Source organism: Labeo rohita, chromosome 22 (assembly GCF_022985175.1).
Source record: "Labeo rohita strain BAU-BD-2019 chromosome 22, IGBB_LRoh.1.0, whole genome shotgun sequence".
In the NCBI taxonomy this organism is placed as follows: domain Eukaryota; kingdom Metazoa; phylum Chordata; class Actinopteri; order Cypriniformes; family Cyprinidae; genus Labeo; species Labeo rohita.
The window spans coordinates 17,410,414-17,430,182 of record NC_066890.1 but is presented as its reverse complement, the minus strand read 5'-3'; the positions used below and the strand labels follow the sequence as shown (position 1 = coordinate 17,430,182).

Below are 19,769 nucleotides of genomic sequence, written 5' to 3'. Positions count from 1 at the left end.
TTATTATTATTATTATTATTGTTATTATTATTATTAGAATACTTAATGTTCATTTCAGATAACATTTGTGTTATTTCAAATAACAACCCTTACGAAAAATGAACAATGGTTTTATTCTAGTAAAAGTGTAGTATTATTTGCCAGATTACCATTTGCATAACCACAGTTTTACTACAAATACCATGGTTAAACTATGGTTAGTGTAGCAAAACTGTATGTAATTTCTGGTTACCATGGTTTAACTATGAAGACCATGACTGTTTTTTTTTAGTTTAACCAATAATAATCCTGGTTAACTTGTAAAACTCTCTTCTGTTTGTGGATCAGTGTGATGAAAACACAACCTTCAGTAACCATGCGCTGTACCTGGGTCTGCCCTGCTGTAAAGACGACTTCAACGGCTGCCCGAACATCCCTTCCAGCCTCATATTCCAGCGCAGCACTAAGGAAACCCTCTGGATATCAACTCAGCTCTCTTCCACCAAACTAACACAGAATGGTAGCTCACTAACACTGCGCAATATTCATTTTCCCCTCCATGCATCAGCTGTTGCTTCTACATCTCAGAGTAATAACACTTTCTTATTGTTTTTGTGTTGTGAAGTCGATCTGCTAGCTTTGTTGAAGTGGAAAGCACATCCAGACCGTGTAATGGACATTTTGGGGCGATTGCGGCACGTCTGTGGGGAAGAAATAGTCAAAGTGAGAGCTCTGGCTTGTTTTTGTCTTTAAAAATAACTAATTTTAATATCTGCTTAAATGTTATTTACATCCATTTTCTCTTTTGTTCTCCAGTTTCTTCAAGACATCCTCGACACGCTGTTCTCCATTCTGGATGACAACACAGACAAATACGGACCCCTGGTGTTTCAGTCACTGGTTAGAAACTTTAATAAATGACATTTCTAGGACATAGCTTAACTAACGTTAATAATTCACCGCTGTAATAACGTGTCCGATTTCCATTCATCAAAAGACTTAGACCCACACGTACTGTGTGTTTGCCTGTGTGAACACCCTTAAATGTGTGCGATTCATCTCTTTCATGAGTGCCCATGCTGTGTGTGTGTGTATGTCTGTTTTGAAAAATGGAGGATTTCAGCTGGCGTGGATCCAGGCATTATTAGCCGTTCACAGCTGCTTGATAGCGGTGTCTCCAGAGAGCCTTTAGCTTCTTGTACTCCTGTGAAAAGAGTCAAGACGTTCTAGCCTCTCTTGGCCTGAATACATCTGTCATGTTTCTGTGTGGAGAGTGGGGAACCTATGCAGATGCATTCTTCCTGCATTGGCATTCATTTTCCAGTAAAGCCTTATTGTCTCATTTTCATTTAGTTCAAAGGAATAGTTCACCCAAAAATTTAATTTGCTGAAAATTTACTCATCCTTAGGCAGTCCGAGAGTTTGTTTCTTCATAGATTTGGAGAAGTTTAGCATTACATCACTTGCTCACCAGTCAGTCCTCTGCAGTGAATGGGGTGCCGACGCTAAATTTCTCCAAATCTGTTCCCGTGAAGAAACGAACTCATCTACGTCTTCATTTCAGCGGATTTTAAGGGGTTCAAGCGTGTAGCCCTGAAACCCTATTGTAATTGTTACCGTAAGTCGTAGAGACTTGAAACTACAACGTGACCAAGGCTTTCCCCAATCAGCCTGGCGAGGGCGCTACAGCGAACGAAAGTACAAAATCACTCGTAACTCCCAAACCATAAGTCGCAGGCTCAAGTGTCATTGGAATTCATTGGATTCGTTTGTGAGCCTGGCAAATTTTTTTGGAAAAAACTACTTTTGCAAACAAGTCTTAGATTTTTTGCCTGATCAGAACCAATTTTCAGAATCAAAAAACATGGCTGCCATTGGCCGACAAAGTTTGAGCACCTGTTAGACAAGGTTAACGGAGGCTGATCGGAACAAAATTTGGTGAGCCTGTTCGACTCACGGCCGCAAAAGTCTAAGAGAAATTTGAAATAAATCATCCACTGGGGACGGGGCGATATTGCATTTTTTTGGGTGCAATATACAACAATATACAATATACAACATACGTGCTATATTTGTATCATGTGATAGAACACCTCATTCCAAACAACTTTGTCTCTAAAACATTTATTAAATGATTGAGATGTCAAAGAAAAAAAGATACTGCAGTACAATTCTCTGAACTCTCGGTCAATAATTATCAAAAAAATGTTGAGATTTACCCTTTGTAAGGCTATAATGGGGTAGTTTATTAAAGTGACCTGTCTAAATTTTCCCAAAATCCTATACAGCCTAAAGAAAACCTCAAAACTTCACAAAACTAACCCTAATCCTAACCCTAACCCTAACCCTAACCTGGTGAGCACATGAGACAGGTGATTCTAAACAAGCATGCAAAGTTTTAAGAAGATCGGACCACAGTTGGCACTATAACAGCCATAAATGTTAAAAAAAAAACTATATATAGGTATACAGCTATATTTTCATTATAATTATTATTTCTGGGTGAACTACTCCTTTAACCTGATGTACTAAAGTATCTACTGATATTTTCAACATCAGCATTCATTCAACATTCAACATCTTTGGGCCTGATCAGAAACCTCCTGACCACTGCTTTAAATCTCTGTCCAGGTGTTCATCATCAATCTGCTCCGGGACAGTAAGTTTTATCACTTCCGGCCTGTGATGGACACCTACATACAGAAGCATTTTGCTGGAGCACTGGCCTATAAGTAAGTCCATCTATTTTTAAACTGTAAGATATGATTTTTAGAAGTTGTAAATAAAACAAAGATTACTAGAGTACCCTTTACGAGGAAGTACAATTTCAGTTTTTGTGCTTCAGAATGTCACCTTTAATTCAATGTGTTACTTGCTGCTTCTTTGTAATTAATCTTTGTAAAATTTACTAGCAATTTTTTTCAATGTACAGTTTGAGCAAGAAAACTAATCTTAGTAAAGGAAGACATATGTTAAATACATTATCTGAATATGGTATAACTAGATGTTCAATTTCAAATTCAGAGAGTTGATTCGCTGTCTGAAGTGGTATATGGACCGATCAGCAGAAGTTGTTCGACAGGATCACATCCAGGAAGCCATGAGGGTAAGATCACCTTGATGTTATTAAGTGTGCTGTATAACCACAGAAACAGAAGTCAAGAGAAAATTGTCATAAAAAGCATATGGCGGCCGCTGTCAAATAAACAGTGATTCAGCTTTAATAGCAACTAGAACAAATATTTACATAAGTTACAGTCCTCAAAGGACCTTTACAAAGAACTAGCTCAAGCAAATGGTTTTTGTCGAGATGTATTGCCATTGCTGGTTTGATTGGTGATTCATTTTGGTGCTGACAGTACCCTCATATTAAAATGTCAAGCTCTGTAAAAGTACAGAGAAATTATAATTCACTTAAAGTGTGGGTGCTGCGTCAATTTTCAAAAGTATCTAAGCCAAACACATACTTGAGTGAAAATAAGAAAAGTTTCTACTTTTAATTGTACTTGTGTATTTAGAAGTAAAACCTTTTATCGTAGCTTTTAAAATTGGCTTATGAAAGAAACTGGAGACTTTGATGCAAACTGTGCAAAATGATTCGTTTAATCATTATAATATTTAGTACTAAATGCTTTGAATCAAAAACTTCTCAGTACTAATGAAACTGTATGAAGAAAAAAAAAAGTGTTTTGTGGAAATGGGAAGTGTTTTGTTTCATTAGCATCTGAGTTAAGTACAAATTTCCCATAGTGATAAAAAGTGAAAAATGCTTTAAAATTTTGAACCTTTTTTCCATTTGTCTTCAAGGTCCAAGCAAAGGGATTGTCTTTATTGATTGTACTTGGGGTGTTTTAAATACATTTTATAGCATAAATATATCTTGGAGATATTTTCAGGGTGCACATGTTAACTGTAAATCTACCTCCAGGCTCTAGAGTACCTGTTTAAATTCATCGTCCAGTCACGGATCCTCTACTCCCGGGCTACCTGTGGAATGGAGGAGGACCAATTTCGGGCCAGCATCCAGGAGCTTTTCCAATCCATCCGTTTCGTGCTCAGTCTGGACAGCCGCAGCTCTGAAACACTCATTTTCACCCAGGTCAGATATAACCTCAAGAACTGTCCACATTTCATGTTTAGTGAAGAGATACTACCTAAAGCAGGGGTGCCCAAACTCAGTCCTGGAGGGACAGTGTCCTGCAGAGTTTAGCTCCAGCTTGCCTCAACGCACCTGCTGAGAAGTTTCTACTTTGCCTAGTAGCTGCTTGATTAACTGGTTCAGGTGTGTCTGATTGGGGTTGCAGCTAAACTCTGCAGGTTCAGTTGTAACAAGTTGCTGATATCCAAATCTACCATTGTTGACCCAAGATCAAAACTGTTTCCTTGAGGTCCAGGTTTGTTTAGTCTTCTATGAGATTGATGTATCTGTCTATCTCTGCTCTAAAGAAGTTGTACATCTAAGCTGTTTAGACAGCCACATCTGAAGAAGAATCCTGTGAACTAATTTCTCATCTAGAGTGAGTTGCGATCGACAAAACAAGGTTTTTCCTGAAGGAGTATGTTTAAGTAAATATATCTGCTCACTTCAGATTGTTTTCTTAGTGAAGTAGATGTGAAATGTTCTAAAGGTGTCAGATCTGAAGAGGACTTAAGATGAAAGAGACTTGAGATGCTGTAGTATCATTAATCACTAGATTTTTACATTGTCTGAAGATGGTGTGAATTGTACTTGTCGCTGTTGTGGGTGGGCATTGGTTTCTGAAGTGTTCTGAGTCAAACAAGCTCTCCTCTCCCACAAGTTACTATGATATTCTGATCCCTTGATATGTTTTAATGTTCAGCTGGTAATAGTTCCCCTCAGTAAGGCTTGTAAGGTATCATCAGTTCCTTAGCACAAACAATGTGAGACAGTTTATATGTAAAAGGTTGGGGTTTGTAGAATGATCTATTTCATAAGTCGTATTCGATTGGTTATAGGTAATGTTTGTACAGGAAAATGTGACATTTCTCTCTCTATTCATTTCTAAAATTTGGAATTTCTGCATTATGTTCAAAGTATATCTTCATTAGGTTATGTTTGATCTCCTTTACAAAGCTTCTTCCACATGAGTTCTTCAGTCACCACCGCATTTATCATTCATGCCTCCGGCATTTAATACTGGATCCACCAGGACCCTTGGAAAAAAAACATGCGACCATACTTTGATTAATCTATGTCTGGACACAGTATAGTCCATCCTACCCACAGCACCAATAGTTTGATGTAGATATAGTCTTCTTTGTTTTTTGCTGACTTAATATATTTCCTGAATTGTCCCACATTGTACCTTTGTGGAATTTTCCCATTCCTGCCCCATATCTTGACCCAATCCTGCCCAACCTCACTGTGCCCCCTAGGGTCCCCAGCCAACTACAGGACAAGCTACTACCAACCAGGGCAACTGCTTGCAGCCATTGAGCTGCAGTGCCCCAAGGCCCTCTCCGCTGTCTGTAAGTAGATGCAGCTTGTTGAATTGCCCCACAGTAATGGAACAGAGACTCCCTCACAACCCACCCCAATGCCAAAGCCAAAACATCTACCGTCACATGCAACCACTCAGTACCCTTCCAGAGCACCAGACCCCAACATGAACCAACAACCCAAACAACCTGACCAACACCAACAAATGCTTCCAGTGCATCTTCCACTGGGTTCTTTGGTGTGTTTCTTGGTTTTGATTGCTGTGTTTGACACCAGATCTTCTCCTGCACAAAGTCGAGTCCTTCCAAACACCCCATTTTTCACCTTCTCAAGGCGTTGAACCGGGAACCAGAGATCACCTTGCCTGCAATGGATCGTATCATTGGGCTGTTGAGCAAAGTGGGGAAGAGAAGTCCTCAGAAGCAAGAGATGTAATGGACCTTTGAATAAAGCAGTAGACAAGGTCAAGGTTTTTGACTGGGACAGTGACTATGTAAGAAGTCTTCAACCCTGCTTATGGAGATGCACTGTCCTGCAAAGTTTAGTTCCACCCTACTCTAACCCACCTGCCTGTGATTGTCAAGTGACCCAAAGATCTTGCTTAGTTGGTTCAGGTGTGTTTGATTAGAGTTCGGCTAAACTCTGTAGGACAGTGGGTCTCCAGGAGATGATCTCTGATCTTAGAGCTTGTCTTGCTCTCATCTACCAAGTAACCATGAGGTGCTGATTAAGCCTCAGTGTTACTTTATCTCTTGCTATATGGGTGAAGTTTATCCCAACTTTGGCCAACATGCCCTTCACATCTTGTTTAGTCTAAAGGGAAACACCAACATTGACCAAATTGCAAATGTAAACCTTTCTTTCTCTGATCTCTTCAAATCTTTTCAGGCTGCTCTACTCAACTCTTTCCCGGCAATTTTCGATGAGCTCCTCCAGATGTTCACAGTACAGGAAGTGGCAGAGTTTGTGAGGGGAACTCTGGGTAGCATGCCTAGCACAGTCCACATTGGTCAGTCCATGGATGTGGTCAAGCTGCAGTCCATTGCTCGGACAGTGGACAGCAGGCTTTTCTCCTTCCCAGGTGCTTCTTAAAGAATGTTTCACATTGCAAAATTGTACCTTTTAGAGGTACAACAACTTTTTTTTGCATGTTTTATGACAGCATAAATTGCTTTGTAACCTCCCTCTGTCTCTTTCCACAGAATCAAGAAGAATTCTCCTTCCTGTTGTTCTCCATCACATTCATCTTCATCTGCGTCAACAGAAGGAGCTTCTGATCTGCTCAGGAATCCTGAGCAGTATTTTCTCCATTATTAAGAGCAGCTCACTGGTACACTTTAGTCAATGTGCATGTCATCAAACCTTTGAACATCCCATTGATGACTTTGGTTTGGGAGCTAATGTTCCTTGTTTCCTCTCTGCAGGAGAGCTCTGTGCAGGAGGAGGTAGAGATGATGGTGGAGAGTTTGTTGGATGTGTTGTTGCAGACGCTGTTGGCCATCATGAGTAAATCTCAGTCTCAGGAGGCGGTAAGAGGGCAGCGCTGTCCACAGTGCACGGCTGAGATCACTGTTAGTAACTAACAAATCTGATATTCTACTTCTTTCCTTCCCTACATCCCTCTCTTCTCCTCCACCTGCTTGGCAGCATCCCTACTGAGATCTTTTCTTCATCTTCTGTTTTGTTCCCAGCATCTTTCTGAAACTTTACTTTTTTTCTGCCTATAGAGTGTAACAGTCAGGTTCTTTTTTCATAGAAAGATTCATTTTTAATGATAACATTAAACTTTTCAAAATAGATGTATCTCAAGCTCCAACATTAATCATACCAAATTAATGCTTTAAACTGACAAAACTAGTGTTGAAAATTAATGTAACTTAAATAGAAAAATTAATATCACTGTTGTGCTCTCTCTCTACTCTCTACTATCTCTTTCTTTCTCTCTTTCATGTTCATGTCTGTTTTTATTATGTCTCTCACATTTACTCACTCACTGACTCACACGTAATACAGTACATCTTCATGCAGGTGAATTTCATGAAAACTGCACATGAAATGCATATTTCAAGATAATGAAAATGAAATCTCTATTTATGACCATTACTTTATTTGGCATAATTTTCTTTATGCAAAATGTCTTTTCATCTTTGAATGAAATGAAATTTTCTGACAGGTTTCGTGAGACTCACCCATGCATGTTTGTCTTACATCTCTTACGTTTAGTCTGTTGTAACACCTGCTTGGAAAACTAAGACAAACTGTGCCTTTTGATAGCATCACATATTTGCAAACATTGCCTGAGTTGTTTTAGCACCTGTGTCTTTAAAATGCTGAAAAAGTGTATGAATAAATCCTACATCTGGAACCATGCCGTGTTAAAATAATTTGATCATTTGATTAACTACTGCTGCCATTATCACTAAAATATTTTTAATATTCTGTGGCTGATACCAAAGTTAATTGTGTTAGGTAAAATGAGTTGACATTTGTTAGTCTGTCCCATTCTATGAAGAGCGTTGTTTACATGGCGTTTACATGGCATTTACGGGAATGGTTGCCCAAAGAAGAACGATGTGACCTAATATAAATACACATATTGTGCCTGCTTTAATTGGATTGTGGGTGGTTGGTGAATCAGACAAAGAGTTTTGCACTGAAATACCACGCTCTAGTCTCACATAGCCAGACTTTTGACTAACAACATGAAGTCTAGTCCACATTGGACTAGTTTATTCTGGCCAAGAACTGCCCACTTTTTATACAGAAAGAACTCAACTGACCAACAAGTGAGTTTTATCATCTGATTGGAAAAGATGTGTAAAGCTAGTTAGATTAGAACCGGTGATTTCAGCCAGTTCTAGCAGTTTAGATTTAGTGAACAGACTGTAGGCAGTCTATGGCGCGACGTCTGAGGCAGAGACTAAGTGCCACAACTGTTTAGTGAATTCATCCCACAGTGTCTTCACGTCTCTCATTCATTCTGCTCCCCGCTCCCTTTGGATGTGTTTGATTGGCTTTTTGATTGCCAAGTGAACAGATTGATTGGCTCACAAGGACTTGCCCACTTTCTGATTGACAGGGGGAATATGTGTCCTGCTTGTTGTCCCTCCTGCGTCAAATGTCCGACATTCACTTTCAACACCTACTGGACAACTTCCAAAGCAAAGAGGAGCTAAAGGTGAACCATCTCATAAATTTCAGAAATCAAGTATCTAAATAATTTATATTATTGCTTAAATGGGAAGTTTTTTAAATGCTAAATGTGTGAATGCTTTCTTCTAACCCTGTTTATACAATCCTATCTCTTGCAGGAGTTCTTGCTGAAGATTTTCTGTGTGTTCAGAAACCTGATGAAGCTCAGTATATTCCCTCGTGACTGGAACGTCATGCGACTGCTGACCAGCAAGTGAGAATCGATCCATTTTTACTTTTCTACCTCATTCCTCCTCCTTTCCAGAGCAGTTAGGAAACTTTTTTTGGCTCAAAACCTACGTGACCCTGCACCACAAAACCAGTAGCACAAGTATGGAGCAATAGCCAAAAATACATTGTATGGGTTATTTTAAAATTATTGATTTTTATTTTATGTTGAAAATCATTAGGATATTAAGTAAAGATCATGTTCCATTAAGATATTTTGTACATTTCCTACCGTAAATATATCAAAACTTTTTGATAAGTAATATGCATTGCTAATAACTTCATTTGGACAATTTTAAAGTTTAATGTTTTGAATATTTTATTGCACCCTCAGATTCCAGGTTTTCAAATAGTTGTATCTCAGCCACATATTGTACTTATTTATTCAGCTTTGATATTTGATGTATGTACTGGTCTGGAAATATATTTCCAGTCACTTTCAACATGGATGTCATTACATTAGATATTATTCTTACAGAACATAAGGGCAATTTTTAAGCAGAAACATACACTACTTTTCAAAAGTTTGGGGTAAACAAAAAACTTTTTTTTATTATTTTAAAAAATTACTATCTTTATTTAGCATGAATGCATGAAATGTGACTGTTCATCGAGAATCCTGAAAAAATTCCTGAAAAACACAATTTTCACAAAAATATGAAGCAGCACTACTGTTTTCAGCATTTTTATAATAGTAAGAAATGTTTCTTGAGCAGCAAATCATATTCTAAGCATATTAGACTGTATTTTTACTGTATTTGACTGTATTTTTGAACAAACAAATGCAGTCTTGGCGAACACAGGTAACTTATTAAAACAGTAAATAACCTTTTTGTTGATTTATGTTTTGTTAGGATAAGACAATATTTGGCCAAAAAACAACTATTTAAAAATCTGGAATCTGAAGGTGCAAAAAAAAAATAAATAAATAAATTGCTTCTAAAGTTGTACAAATGAAGTTTTTAGCAATGCATATTACTAATCAAAATTTAAGTTTTGATATATTTACGGTAGGAAATTTACAAAATATCTTTATGAAACATAATCTTTACTTTATATCCTAATGATTTTTGGCATAAAAGAAAAATCGATCAATGCATTTTTTCCTGTTTCTACAAATATAGCCGTGCTACTGAAGACTTGTTTTGTGGTCCAGGGTCACTTATGTATTTTTTATACTGTTCAGAATGGATTTTTCTGTTTTTCTAATTATTCCATTTCTTTCTTGCAGTATCATTGTGAGCACAACTCAGTATCTGTCGCCTGCTCTCCACAAAAGCTTTACGGATGCTGAGTTTGATTTTAAGGTATGTGATTATGATGACCATCAACCATGCACTGCACCACATACTCCCTGGCACTGAAATGCACATTAAACATAAACATAACTTTTAAACCTGCACACATGCCTTTTTCTGAATATCACAACACATCTGAATACACAAACATGCTTGATGTGGGCCTTTACAGTGTCCTGCTGTTGGACACTCTTGGTTCTCTCTAATCCACTCTAATGAAGCTCTCCTCCCTGATCAAGACAGATGGTGCCACTAACCAGGGAGACTGGCTCTGAAAAGTTCAAATCTACTGAATTATTAATGAAGGTTGTCTTTGAGAGAAAACATGGCCCTGTCTACCAGTGTGGGCTTTCATTGGATATCCCCTGAAAGTAACAAAAAAAGAAAAAAAAAAACATAGACTGTTGTGGAGCAGCTTAAATCCGGAATCCATTATGAACTGGTAAAGGTGATAGATCAGTTTAGTTTGACCAGTGAAGTCATGTAAAATTTATTCAGCATATCATAACTAATATCAGTTGACATCCTTAAGGCGTGGTCATGACAATGTTGGCAAAATTTCGCAGACAAAAGAAGTTGCATTGTCTTTAGTCAGTAGTGTGGATGTATAAAGCACAGCTCACACAGAATTTAATTTGAAACCAAGCAGATTTATGTTGGTCAAAGCAGCAAGGTCACATGACCAACTTAATTAGCATGGGGAAATCATTCACAAAGTTCCCGATTCTGGGGATTCCTATTGAAATTCCTGGATTTCGTCAACAAAATGTGCCATTCACCATAGTGTTCAAACAAGAATTCAGAATAGTTTCATATGGAAAATAATTGGTGGCTATGGCTTCCTTTCTTGAAGAAGGGACCAAGTCATGCCCACCCACGAATCAAAAGGTTTGTTCAACTTAAAGTGGCACCAAAGTCCCTTTAAGGTAAGTCATTTCACTCAGTGGCTATCTTTGAAACACCTCTTGGGCAACTTTGAACATCAAATTCTCTAAAACTCTTCAGCAAGCTTACGATTAAATTTCATATTTTGACATCACCAATGAAATCTAACAACAACCATCTCATAAATGTTGTTTCTTATGCTCAAATAGCTGGCTAGACCAGCCAATGCACATATGCAGGCCTAAGTGCACATCTCAGAAAGCCCAAAGTATTCTTAGTTGTTGTACGCGTATGCTAGCGTGTACTCCATTTGATGTTGTGCGTGAACGTCCTTGTCGAAACATGCGCTCTAGAAAGCTTCATCCATGTCTAGTGTCTGCTCTATATTCTCCTATAAATGAAAGTATACTTTGGGCCTGTTGCTCAAATAACATCTGGCTAGATCATCATCTCAGAACGCTGACTGTTTTTATAAAAACTGGTGATTCTAATAGCAGCTGCAGTGACACAAGGCTTTACCAGTTAGCAACTGGCTTTTTTATTTAGAAAGCGGGACTATTCCGCCATATTGCACATTGCCTTTCTCCCATTCACAAGTAATAGGAGTGTACCACCATTGTATATCTAAAGTCTTTGGCAGCACTGCATAGAATGATTGGTGTAAAACATCAAAGTACTGCGAGAGCGATTCAAAAGCCTGCATAGCTGTCTGCTCTCTATAGCTCCTACGGTACATTTGATGTCACACAGATCCGCCACCTTAAGATGAACACACCTAATCAGTTGTGTATATTCATATCTATCAGTGTGGGCTCACTGGGTATACCCTGGAAAAGAGACAGCATAGACCAGTGTAGAGCAGCTTAACCCCAGAATCCAGTTTGAACTGGTTAAGGTACAGTTTAGTTTGACCAGTGAAGCCATGCTAAAACTTCATCAGCATGTCATAACTCTAATAAATATTGAAATATCAATTGACATTGAAGGTTTCAACATCCTTTGTGATTTTTGTTGACAAAAAATGTTCAGAGCAACAGTACATGTGACCTTACCTTTAGTGTTTAGTGTTTAGTTCAGAATAGTTTGATATGGAAAATAATTTGGAGGTGTGGCTGGTTTCTGGAAGGGAAGGGGTTTCATCTAAGACATGCTCACAAATAATCATTCAGTTGTGTATATCCATAGTAATGTTATTGGAAACATGAATTACATTAAATGATTAGTTCACTTCCAGAACAACAGGATTTACAGATAATTTACTCACCCTCTTGTCATCCAAGATGTTCATGACTTTCTTTCTTCAGTCGTAAAGAAATTATGTTTTGTGAGGAAAACATTTCAGGAATTTTCTCCATATAGTGGATTTCTATGGTCCCTCAAGTTTGAACTTCCAATATGCAGTTTAAATGTAGCTTCAGAGGGCTCTAAATGATCCCAACCGAGGAAGAGGGGCCTTATCTAGCAAAACGATCGGTTATTTACTAAAACAATGTCCAATTTATATACTTTGCTCGTTGCGGTATGTTGAAAATCTCCCATCTCATTTTTTCTCCCAATTTCAAAATCACCCTACATCGCTGTTTTACTAAAGGGCGTTTGACTTTCTTCGCTTGTTCACTTCGTAAGTACTGAGTCGGTTGTTCTGCAGCGATGTTGGATGATTTTGAAGTTGGAGTAGAAAATGAGGTGGGAGTTTTTCAACATACCCCAACTGTATTGAACCAAAGTGCACAAGAGTATGGATGCATATCACAGAGCTAGACAAGACGAGCATTTAAGGTTAAAAAGTATATCAGTTGTAACTTTTTGTAGAAAATAACCAATTGTTTCAATAGATAGGACAATTCGTTCTCAGCTGGCATCATTTAGAGCCCTTTAAAGCTGCATTTAAACTGCATTTTGGAAGTTCAAACTTGTGGGCACCATAGAAGTCCATTCCTGAAATATGTTCCTCAAAAAACATAATTTCTTTATGACCAAAGAAAGGAAAACATGAACATCTTGGATGACAAGGGGGTAAGTAAATTATCTGTAATTTTTTTTTTTTTTTTGTTCTGGAAGTAAACTAATTTTGTAATGCTCCTTAAAAATTTTGTTCGAGATCTCCAAAGAAATGTGGCAGCACATGAAGTCTCACAGTGGCATCACTAAACATTTGTGTTTCTTTTTCCGTCAGGTGTGGAATTCGTACTTCAGTCTGGCAGTGTTGTTTATCAACCAGCCCAGTCTACAGCTGGAGACTCTGACACCAGCCAAGCGGAAGAAGGTCTTTGACAAGTAAGACCTGATCCTGCTTATTCACACACCGTAATGGCAAAAACACACTACAGATAAATCAACCTGTCATTGTTTCTAAATACATGCAAATTTGTAATATTCTTTCATTGTAACTGCATTTTGCTACAAACCAAGAGACAAAATTCCAAATTACTACACAAATGTTATGTCACAAATGCTGTCAGCAGAGCTTAAGTTGTATTTAACCCAGATACTCCTTTAAATATCAAACAAATAATAATTTGAGTATTGTAGCGAGGGCTAATCCATGTTAAATCCATTCAGAGTACATGCGACATCTCTCTGTATTCTGTCTTTTCTGGCTAGCTCTCCCTCCTTTTGTTGTTATCTATTAGATCTGCATCTCATGGTTAATAGATACCTGTTCCTTCAGCTATTGGTCAAATACATGAACACAAAAGGCCTTAGATGCTGAAATGCGCGCAAGACTGCTGCACGGCATACAAGATAGATGATCACCCTGTGAGTTAGTTGGGAGGGTCGATTCATCTCTACGCTTCTCCCTTTTACGCCTGTAATCTTCAGCCCAGCGTGTTGCTCTTCTGTTCTTCTGAGTCTAGTATGTTTAATAAAAGATGTTTGTTGTCTAAGATTCCTGCATGGGTTTAAAGGAGTTTTTTGTGTGCGTGTTTTTGTTGTCTTTGCAGGTATGGTGATATGAGGGTCATGATGGCTTATGAACTCTTTAGCATGTGGCAGAATTTGGGTGAGTGTTTTGATTTTCTCCCTTTCTTTCAACTCTGTTTCATGATTCTGTTTCTCTTTTCCTGCATTTCTCTGCACACGCACAGACAGAAATACAAACACAAATGTTTCTCCAGAAAAGCAGTACTGACCTCTAGAGGTGGAAGAAGGTACTGCACTGCAGAAATTACTTCGTAAACCACCATAAGGTGTTGCTGCAAATTTGGACATTTTTATGTCAGGTTTCAGATTCTTCATGATGTATAAAGCTCACTCACTTTGTTACATGAACCCAGGCTTCAGGCTTTAACAATAAATATCCAGTAATCACAATTTGCTTGGTTTGGCTGCAGGTGAGAATAAGATCCACTTCATACCAGGAATGATTGGCCCATTTTTGGGCGTGACGCTTGTACCACAAAATGAAGTCCGAAATATAATGATCCCCATCTTCCACGATATGATGGACTGGGAACAGAGAAAGAATGGCAACTTCAAACAGGTCCATTATACCCGCTTCTGCTTTTCTGTCTTTTCTTAGCTGTTTTTTCTGTTTTCTCTTAACCTGAGTTATGTTCCAGAGAAACAAAAGTATATGTTTATGATTTATTTTCACTCTAAATGCAACAGTATTTCATTTATGATGTCCATTACAATGGACTATGTATGTATGTATGTATGTATGTATGTATGTTTATTATTAACCTTTTTTAAAAAACGTAACATTAACAATTAATTAACAAAAATAACAAAATGTAACATTAATTTAATTTTAAAAAGAATGTTACAAAGTAAGTTTAATGGGGTTTTTTAGCAGCATCCAATCTAATATTACTTGGCAATTTGGGTGGCACCAAATGACAAATATCAATAATGAAATGTTACCGTTTTATTATAAGCACGTAATTCATTTTATGTTTATGGTGCAGGTGGAGGCAGAACTGATAGACAAACTGGACAGTCTGGTATCTGAAGGCAAAGGAGATGAGAATTACAGGGAACTCTTCAGTTTGCTGTAAGTACACAAACACGCGCGCACACACGCACACACTCACACACTCCCTCTACCTTTTGCACTGACACACACAGCTACACATCCAGCCATTTGAGTGCTCTTGTTATAACCCGAGTGTCTCTGATTTGCCTTGTGCTGCGGGATTATTAGAACTCAACTGTTTGGGCCATACCCCAGGTAAGAGGAAACTAACCCTGTTCAAGCTATCAGATGCCACTAAAATGGATCTTCTATTAAAAGCCCTTTGTTTACTTTCAGCCCATGAAATGCCATTAAATAATGCTATATAAATGTGTGTTGTTTACGTCTAGTCTGCTGGAGAAGATCGAGCAGGAGACCTGGAGAGAGACGGGCGTCTCTTTCGTCACATCCGTCACGCGTCTCATGGAGCGACTGCTGGACTACAGGTAAAACTCTTATTCTAGTGTCTACGAATAAGTGTGAGTGTTGTTTTAGTATTATTTATGTTTTCATCCCTGGTAGCAAACGTACATCACAGAGACATCTATTTGACGTCTGCATTTACCTTTGCAAGACGTATTTTTTAGAGTGTTTGCTCATCTGCAATACATTCATTGGACGTTTTCTATCAGATGTCAAATAGATGTCTGTTAGATGTCTTTAAGATGTTTATGATTTAGAATGTAAAACTGACATCTTGCAGACATCTGTCCGATGTTTGTACACAGCAGATACCATCAAGATCAAGAGATCTTTAACAGACATCTATCAGATGTATGTGTGCTATCTAGGATGGTGTTTATTAATATTTTGAATGACCTATTTTTTCTTTTCTATTTATTTTTAGCATTTATTTTATTTTTAGTAACTTCAGTACTTAAACTTATTTTAGTTAGTTGCCAAGGCAAGTTTTTCATAATACGTGCATTATTTTCTTTATTTCAATTGCCAAAAATTATTAATAGAGTAGAAATTTATTTAAAAACCCGGTAACACTTTAGTATAGAGAACATTTCTCACTATTAACTAGTTGCTTATTAGCATGCCTATTCATACCATATTGGCTATTTATTAGTACTTGTAAAGCACATATTCTGCATGACCATATTCTACGTCCCTAATCCTTCCTACTATCTAAAGTTAAAGTTGATGTCTGCATTTACATCTGGAAGATGTGTTTTTTGGAGTGTTCTCTGATAGCACACGTACATCTCTGAGATGTCTATTTGATGTCTGCATTTACATCTGCAAGACATCTGCAAGACGTAGTTTGCTCATCTGCAATACGTCTATAGGACGTTTCCTATCAGATGTCATATAGATGTCTATTATATGTTTTTAAGATGTTTATGATTTAGAATGTATGTAAAACTGACATCTTACAGACATCTGTCAGATGTTTGTACACAGCAGATGCTTTCCAGATCAAGTGATCTTTAACAGACATCTTGCAGACATACTTGTGCTATCTTGGATAATGCCCATGTATAGTTAGTGGGTGGGGCAACTTAGGGCGTATCTAATGAGACTTCCTGTTTCTTGTGTCGGCAGAGATTGCATGAAAGGTGATGAGACAGAAAACAAGAAGATCGGTTGCACTGTTAACCTGTTGGTGAGTCTTACCCTTCATTCGATCTGCTCTCAACTGAATATTTGCCATGTTGGATTTTTGCAATTAAACAAAAGTAACCTGATGATCATATGATCTGATTTTGTAGAATTTCTACAAGTCAGAGATTAATAAAGAGGAGATGTACATCCGATATATACACAAGCTGTGCGACATGCACCTGCAGGCAGAAAACTACACAGGTGAGACACTATTTCGAGTTACTTCAGATAAATAAACTTAAAATCACACAGAATGTGTTTTTGCATTTAAAAAAAAACGAATGAAAAAAAAATGTAAACTTGAATGAAAAACTTGTAAACTTCAGTGTCACTTTTCATATGCAAGATGATGCAAAAGACACAAACGCAATGTTCTTCTATTACAATTTACATTTTATTTTGCTTGAACAACCCCTTGTAGTGCATGTAAGTATACATGTTATCACTATATGTGACCCAGGACCAAAAAACTAGTCATAAGTGTCCATTTTTTGAAAGTGAGATTTATACATCATCTGTAAGCTGAATAAATAAGCTTCCATATTGATGTATGGGTAGTTAGGATATGACAATATTTGGTCTAGATACAACTATTTGAAAATCTGAAATCTGAGGGAGCAAAAAAATCTAAATATTGAGAAAATCACCTTTAAAGTTGTCTGAACGAAGTTCCTAGCAATGCTATTACTAATCAAAAATTACGTTTTGATATATTTACAGTAGGAAATTTACAAAATATCTTCATGGATCTTCATGGAACATGATCTTTACTTAATATCATTATGATTTTTGACATTAAAGAAAAATCAATAATTTTGACCCATACAGTGTATTGTTGGCTATTGCTACAAATATACCCGTGCTACTTAAGACTGGTTTTGTGGTCCAGGGTCATACATTTGTTTTTTGAGAATTTAACCTATGACTTTTGTGTTGCTAGCATCATGCTCTACCACCTAAGCTGAAGGAAGTATATTACACAAGAGATTTAATCTTTATCAACTGTTGTATCTCACAGAGGCAGCGTTCACCCTCCTGCTGTACTGGGAGCTGCTTCACTGGGAGGAAAGACCCCTCCGAGAGTTCCTGCACTATCCTGCACAGAGCGAATGGCATCGCAAAGAGGGTCTCTGTCGTAAGGTCATCCACTACTTCAACAAGGGAAAGGTATTTACAGATATCGCTTTGTTTCAGTAACATTTTACCATATTTGGAGTAATTACTATAGAATTAAACCAAAAACTGTTTAAGCACAATGATCCTCTATTGACTTACATTAGAAAATAGCAAAATATTGTCTGAAAAAATGGTGGGTGGAAATGGTTGCTAAAGCAGGATTAGTCTGTAATGTTTTTAAAGCAAATGGATAACGTACAGACTCCATTCACACTTTTGTGGATGATTTCAGCTTTACTGCAAACACTGAAAACACTGTTATCATGAGCAGCTCACGTGAAAAGATCATAGTGCTTTGTTACATTACATATTTATAATTGTAACACAGTCTTTGTGATTTGGTAATCGCACTAAAACATTCCAGGTATTATCACGCTTAAAAGGTTAGTTCACCCAAAAATGAAAATCCAATCATTAAGTACTCACCCTCATGTCGTTCCAAACCCATGAGACCTTCGTTCATGTTCAGAACACAAATTAAGAGATATTTGATGAAATCCGAGAGCTTTCTGACCCTGCATAGACAGCAACGCAACTACCACGTTCAAGGCCTAGAAATGTAGTAAGGGCATCGATAAAATAGTCCATGTGACATCAGTGGTTCAACCTTAATTTTAATAAAGTTACGAGAATACTTCTTGTGCGCGTAGAAGACAATTTAAGCCTCGACTCTGCACATTTGTGCTACTTCTGTTAGGCAAATGGATTTGGAATTTCACTTACCCATGTTGTTAGATAAACAGATCTACCAGTTCTTCCATTTCATCACAGCCATAACAAGTCAATGGAGTTTTTAGGGGTTCAAGCACATAGCACTGAAACCCTATTGTAATTGTTAGAATGGTAATTCTAACATTGTTAGACATGGATGAGAGATTTCCACATTAAACTGATCATGCAAACCAAACCGTAAGTTGTGGAGGCTTGAAACTTGGAGGGATGGTAGTACTCACACCGCCTACGATACAGCGGTCGAAAGTACGAAATTGCTCATAACTCCTAAACCGCCAGTCGCAGGCTGAAAGATAAGAGAGATGAATATCAATAATTAGCAAAAAAAAAAAAAATTAACTCACCGTGGCAAAGGGACGCCAAAAGGGGGCAGGGCCACTTTTAGTAAAATGCCTGTAACTCCTGAACGAAATGAGATATCTTCGCCAAATTCTGCAAACTTATCTAAAAGCTCAAGCTGAGGTTACCAAAAAAATCGCTGAGATTGGCCACTTGGTGGCGCTATAAGAGGGGGAAAAAAATAAAAATGGCTATAACTTGGCAACCATTTGTCCCATCAACATGAAAATCAGCGTGCACGGTCTAAAGTGCCACAAGTGTCTATGGGGACGTTTGCATATCTAAAAAAAAACATGGCTGCCATTGGCCGATGAAGTTTGAGCACCTAATAGACAAGGTTAACGGAGGCCAATTGGAACGAAACTCGGTGGGCCTGTTTGACTCAAAGAAATTTGAAAGAAATCGGCCAATGGGGGGTGGTATCGCATTTTTTGAGGGCGTAAATGATTGTACATTGCACGGTTTTCCGCACATACACACATATAATAGACCTTTTATGCTAGACCTCCTCGTTCCGAACAACTTTGCCTCTAGAATCATTGCTGTCAATCAAACAGTTTTTAAATAATTGAGAAGATGTGAAAAACCTACTTTTGTAAGCTAGTCCTAGGTTTTTTGCTCAGTCTAGAAAAAAAACACCGCAGTGCAATTCTCTGCATTCTCTAGGTAAATAATTATCAAAAACATCTTGAAATGTACTCTTTCGGAAGCTATATAAAGGGTCATTTAGAAAAGGGGCCTGTCCAAATATACCCTAAAGCCTAAATGTAAACTCAAAACTTCACAAAACCCCCTGAGCACATGCAACAGGTGGTTCTTAACAAGCATGCAAAGTTTCAGGGAGATTGGACCACAGCTGGCGCTATAACAGTCATAAATATTATAAAGATGTCACATTTCTATGGTAAAT

General features: G+C 37.8%; 1 protein-coding gene across 1 annotated transcript in view; it reads left to right on the top strand.

Annotated features, from left to right (window-relative positions):
• The window catches only part of dock3 (dedicator of cytokinesis 3), a 234,618-nt gene that overhangs the window by 200,221 nt on the left and 14,628 nt on the right, over nucleotides 1-19,769 (top strand). Inside the window, 21 exon segments of the mRNA XM_051094211.1 lie at nucleotides 328-499; nucleotides 605-702; nucleotides 796-879; nucleotides 2,611-2,711; nucleotides 3,004-3,085; nucleotides 3,908-4,078; nucleotides 6,329-6,521; nucleotides 6,643-6,770; nucleotides 6,865-7,011; nucleotides 8,520-8,618; nucleotides 8,752-8,846; nucleotides 10,092-10,167; nucleotides 13,220-13,320; nucleotides 13,989-14,047; nucleotides 14,379-14,527; nucleotides 14,955-15,040; nucleotides 15,191-15,217; nucleotides 15,352-15,447; nucleotides 16,553-16,613; nucleotides 16,720-16,813; nucleotides 17,631-17,779. Of these exon segments, the coding sequence (XP_050950168.1) occupies nucleotides 328-499; nucleotides 605-702; nucleotides 796-879; nucleotides 2,611-2,711; nucleotides 3,004-3,085; nucleotides 3,908-4,078; nucleotides 6,329-6,521; nucleotides 6,643-6,770; nucleotides 6,865-7,011; nucleotides 8,520-8,618; nucleotides 8,752-8,846; nucleotides 10,092-10,167; nucleotides 13,220-13,320; nucleotides 13,989-14,047; nucleotides 14,379-14,527; nucleotides 14,955-15,040; nucleotides 15,191-15,217; nucleotides 15,352-15,447; nucleotides 16,553-16,613; nucleotides 16,720-16,813; nucleotides 17,631-17,779 (2,268 nt within the window).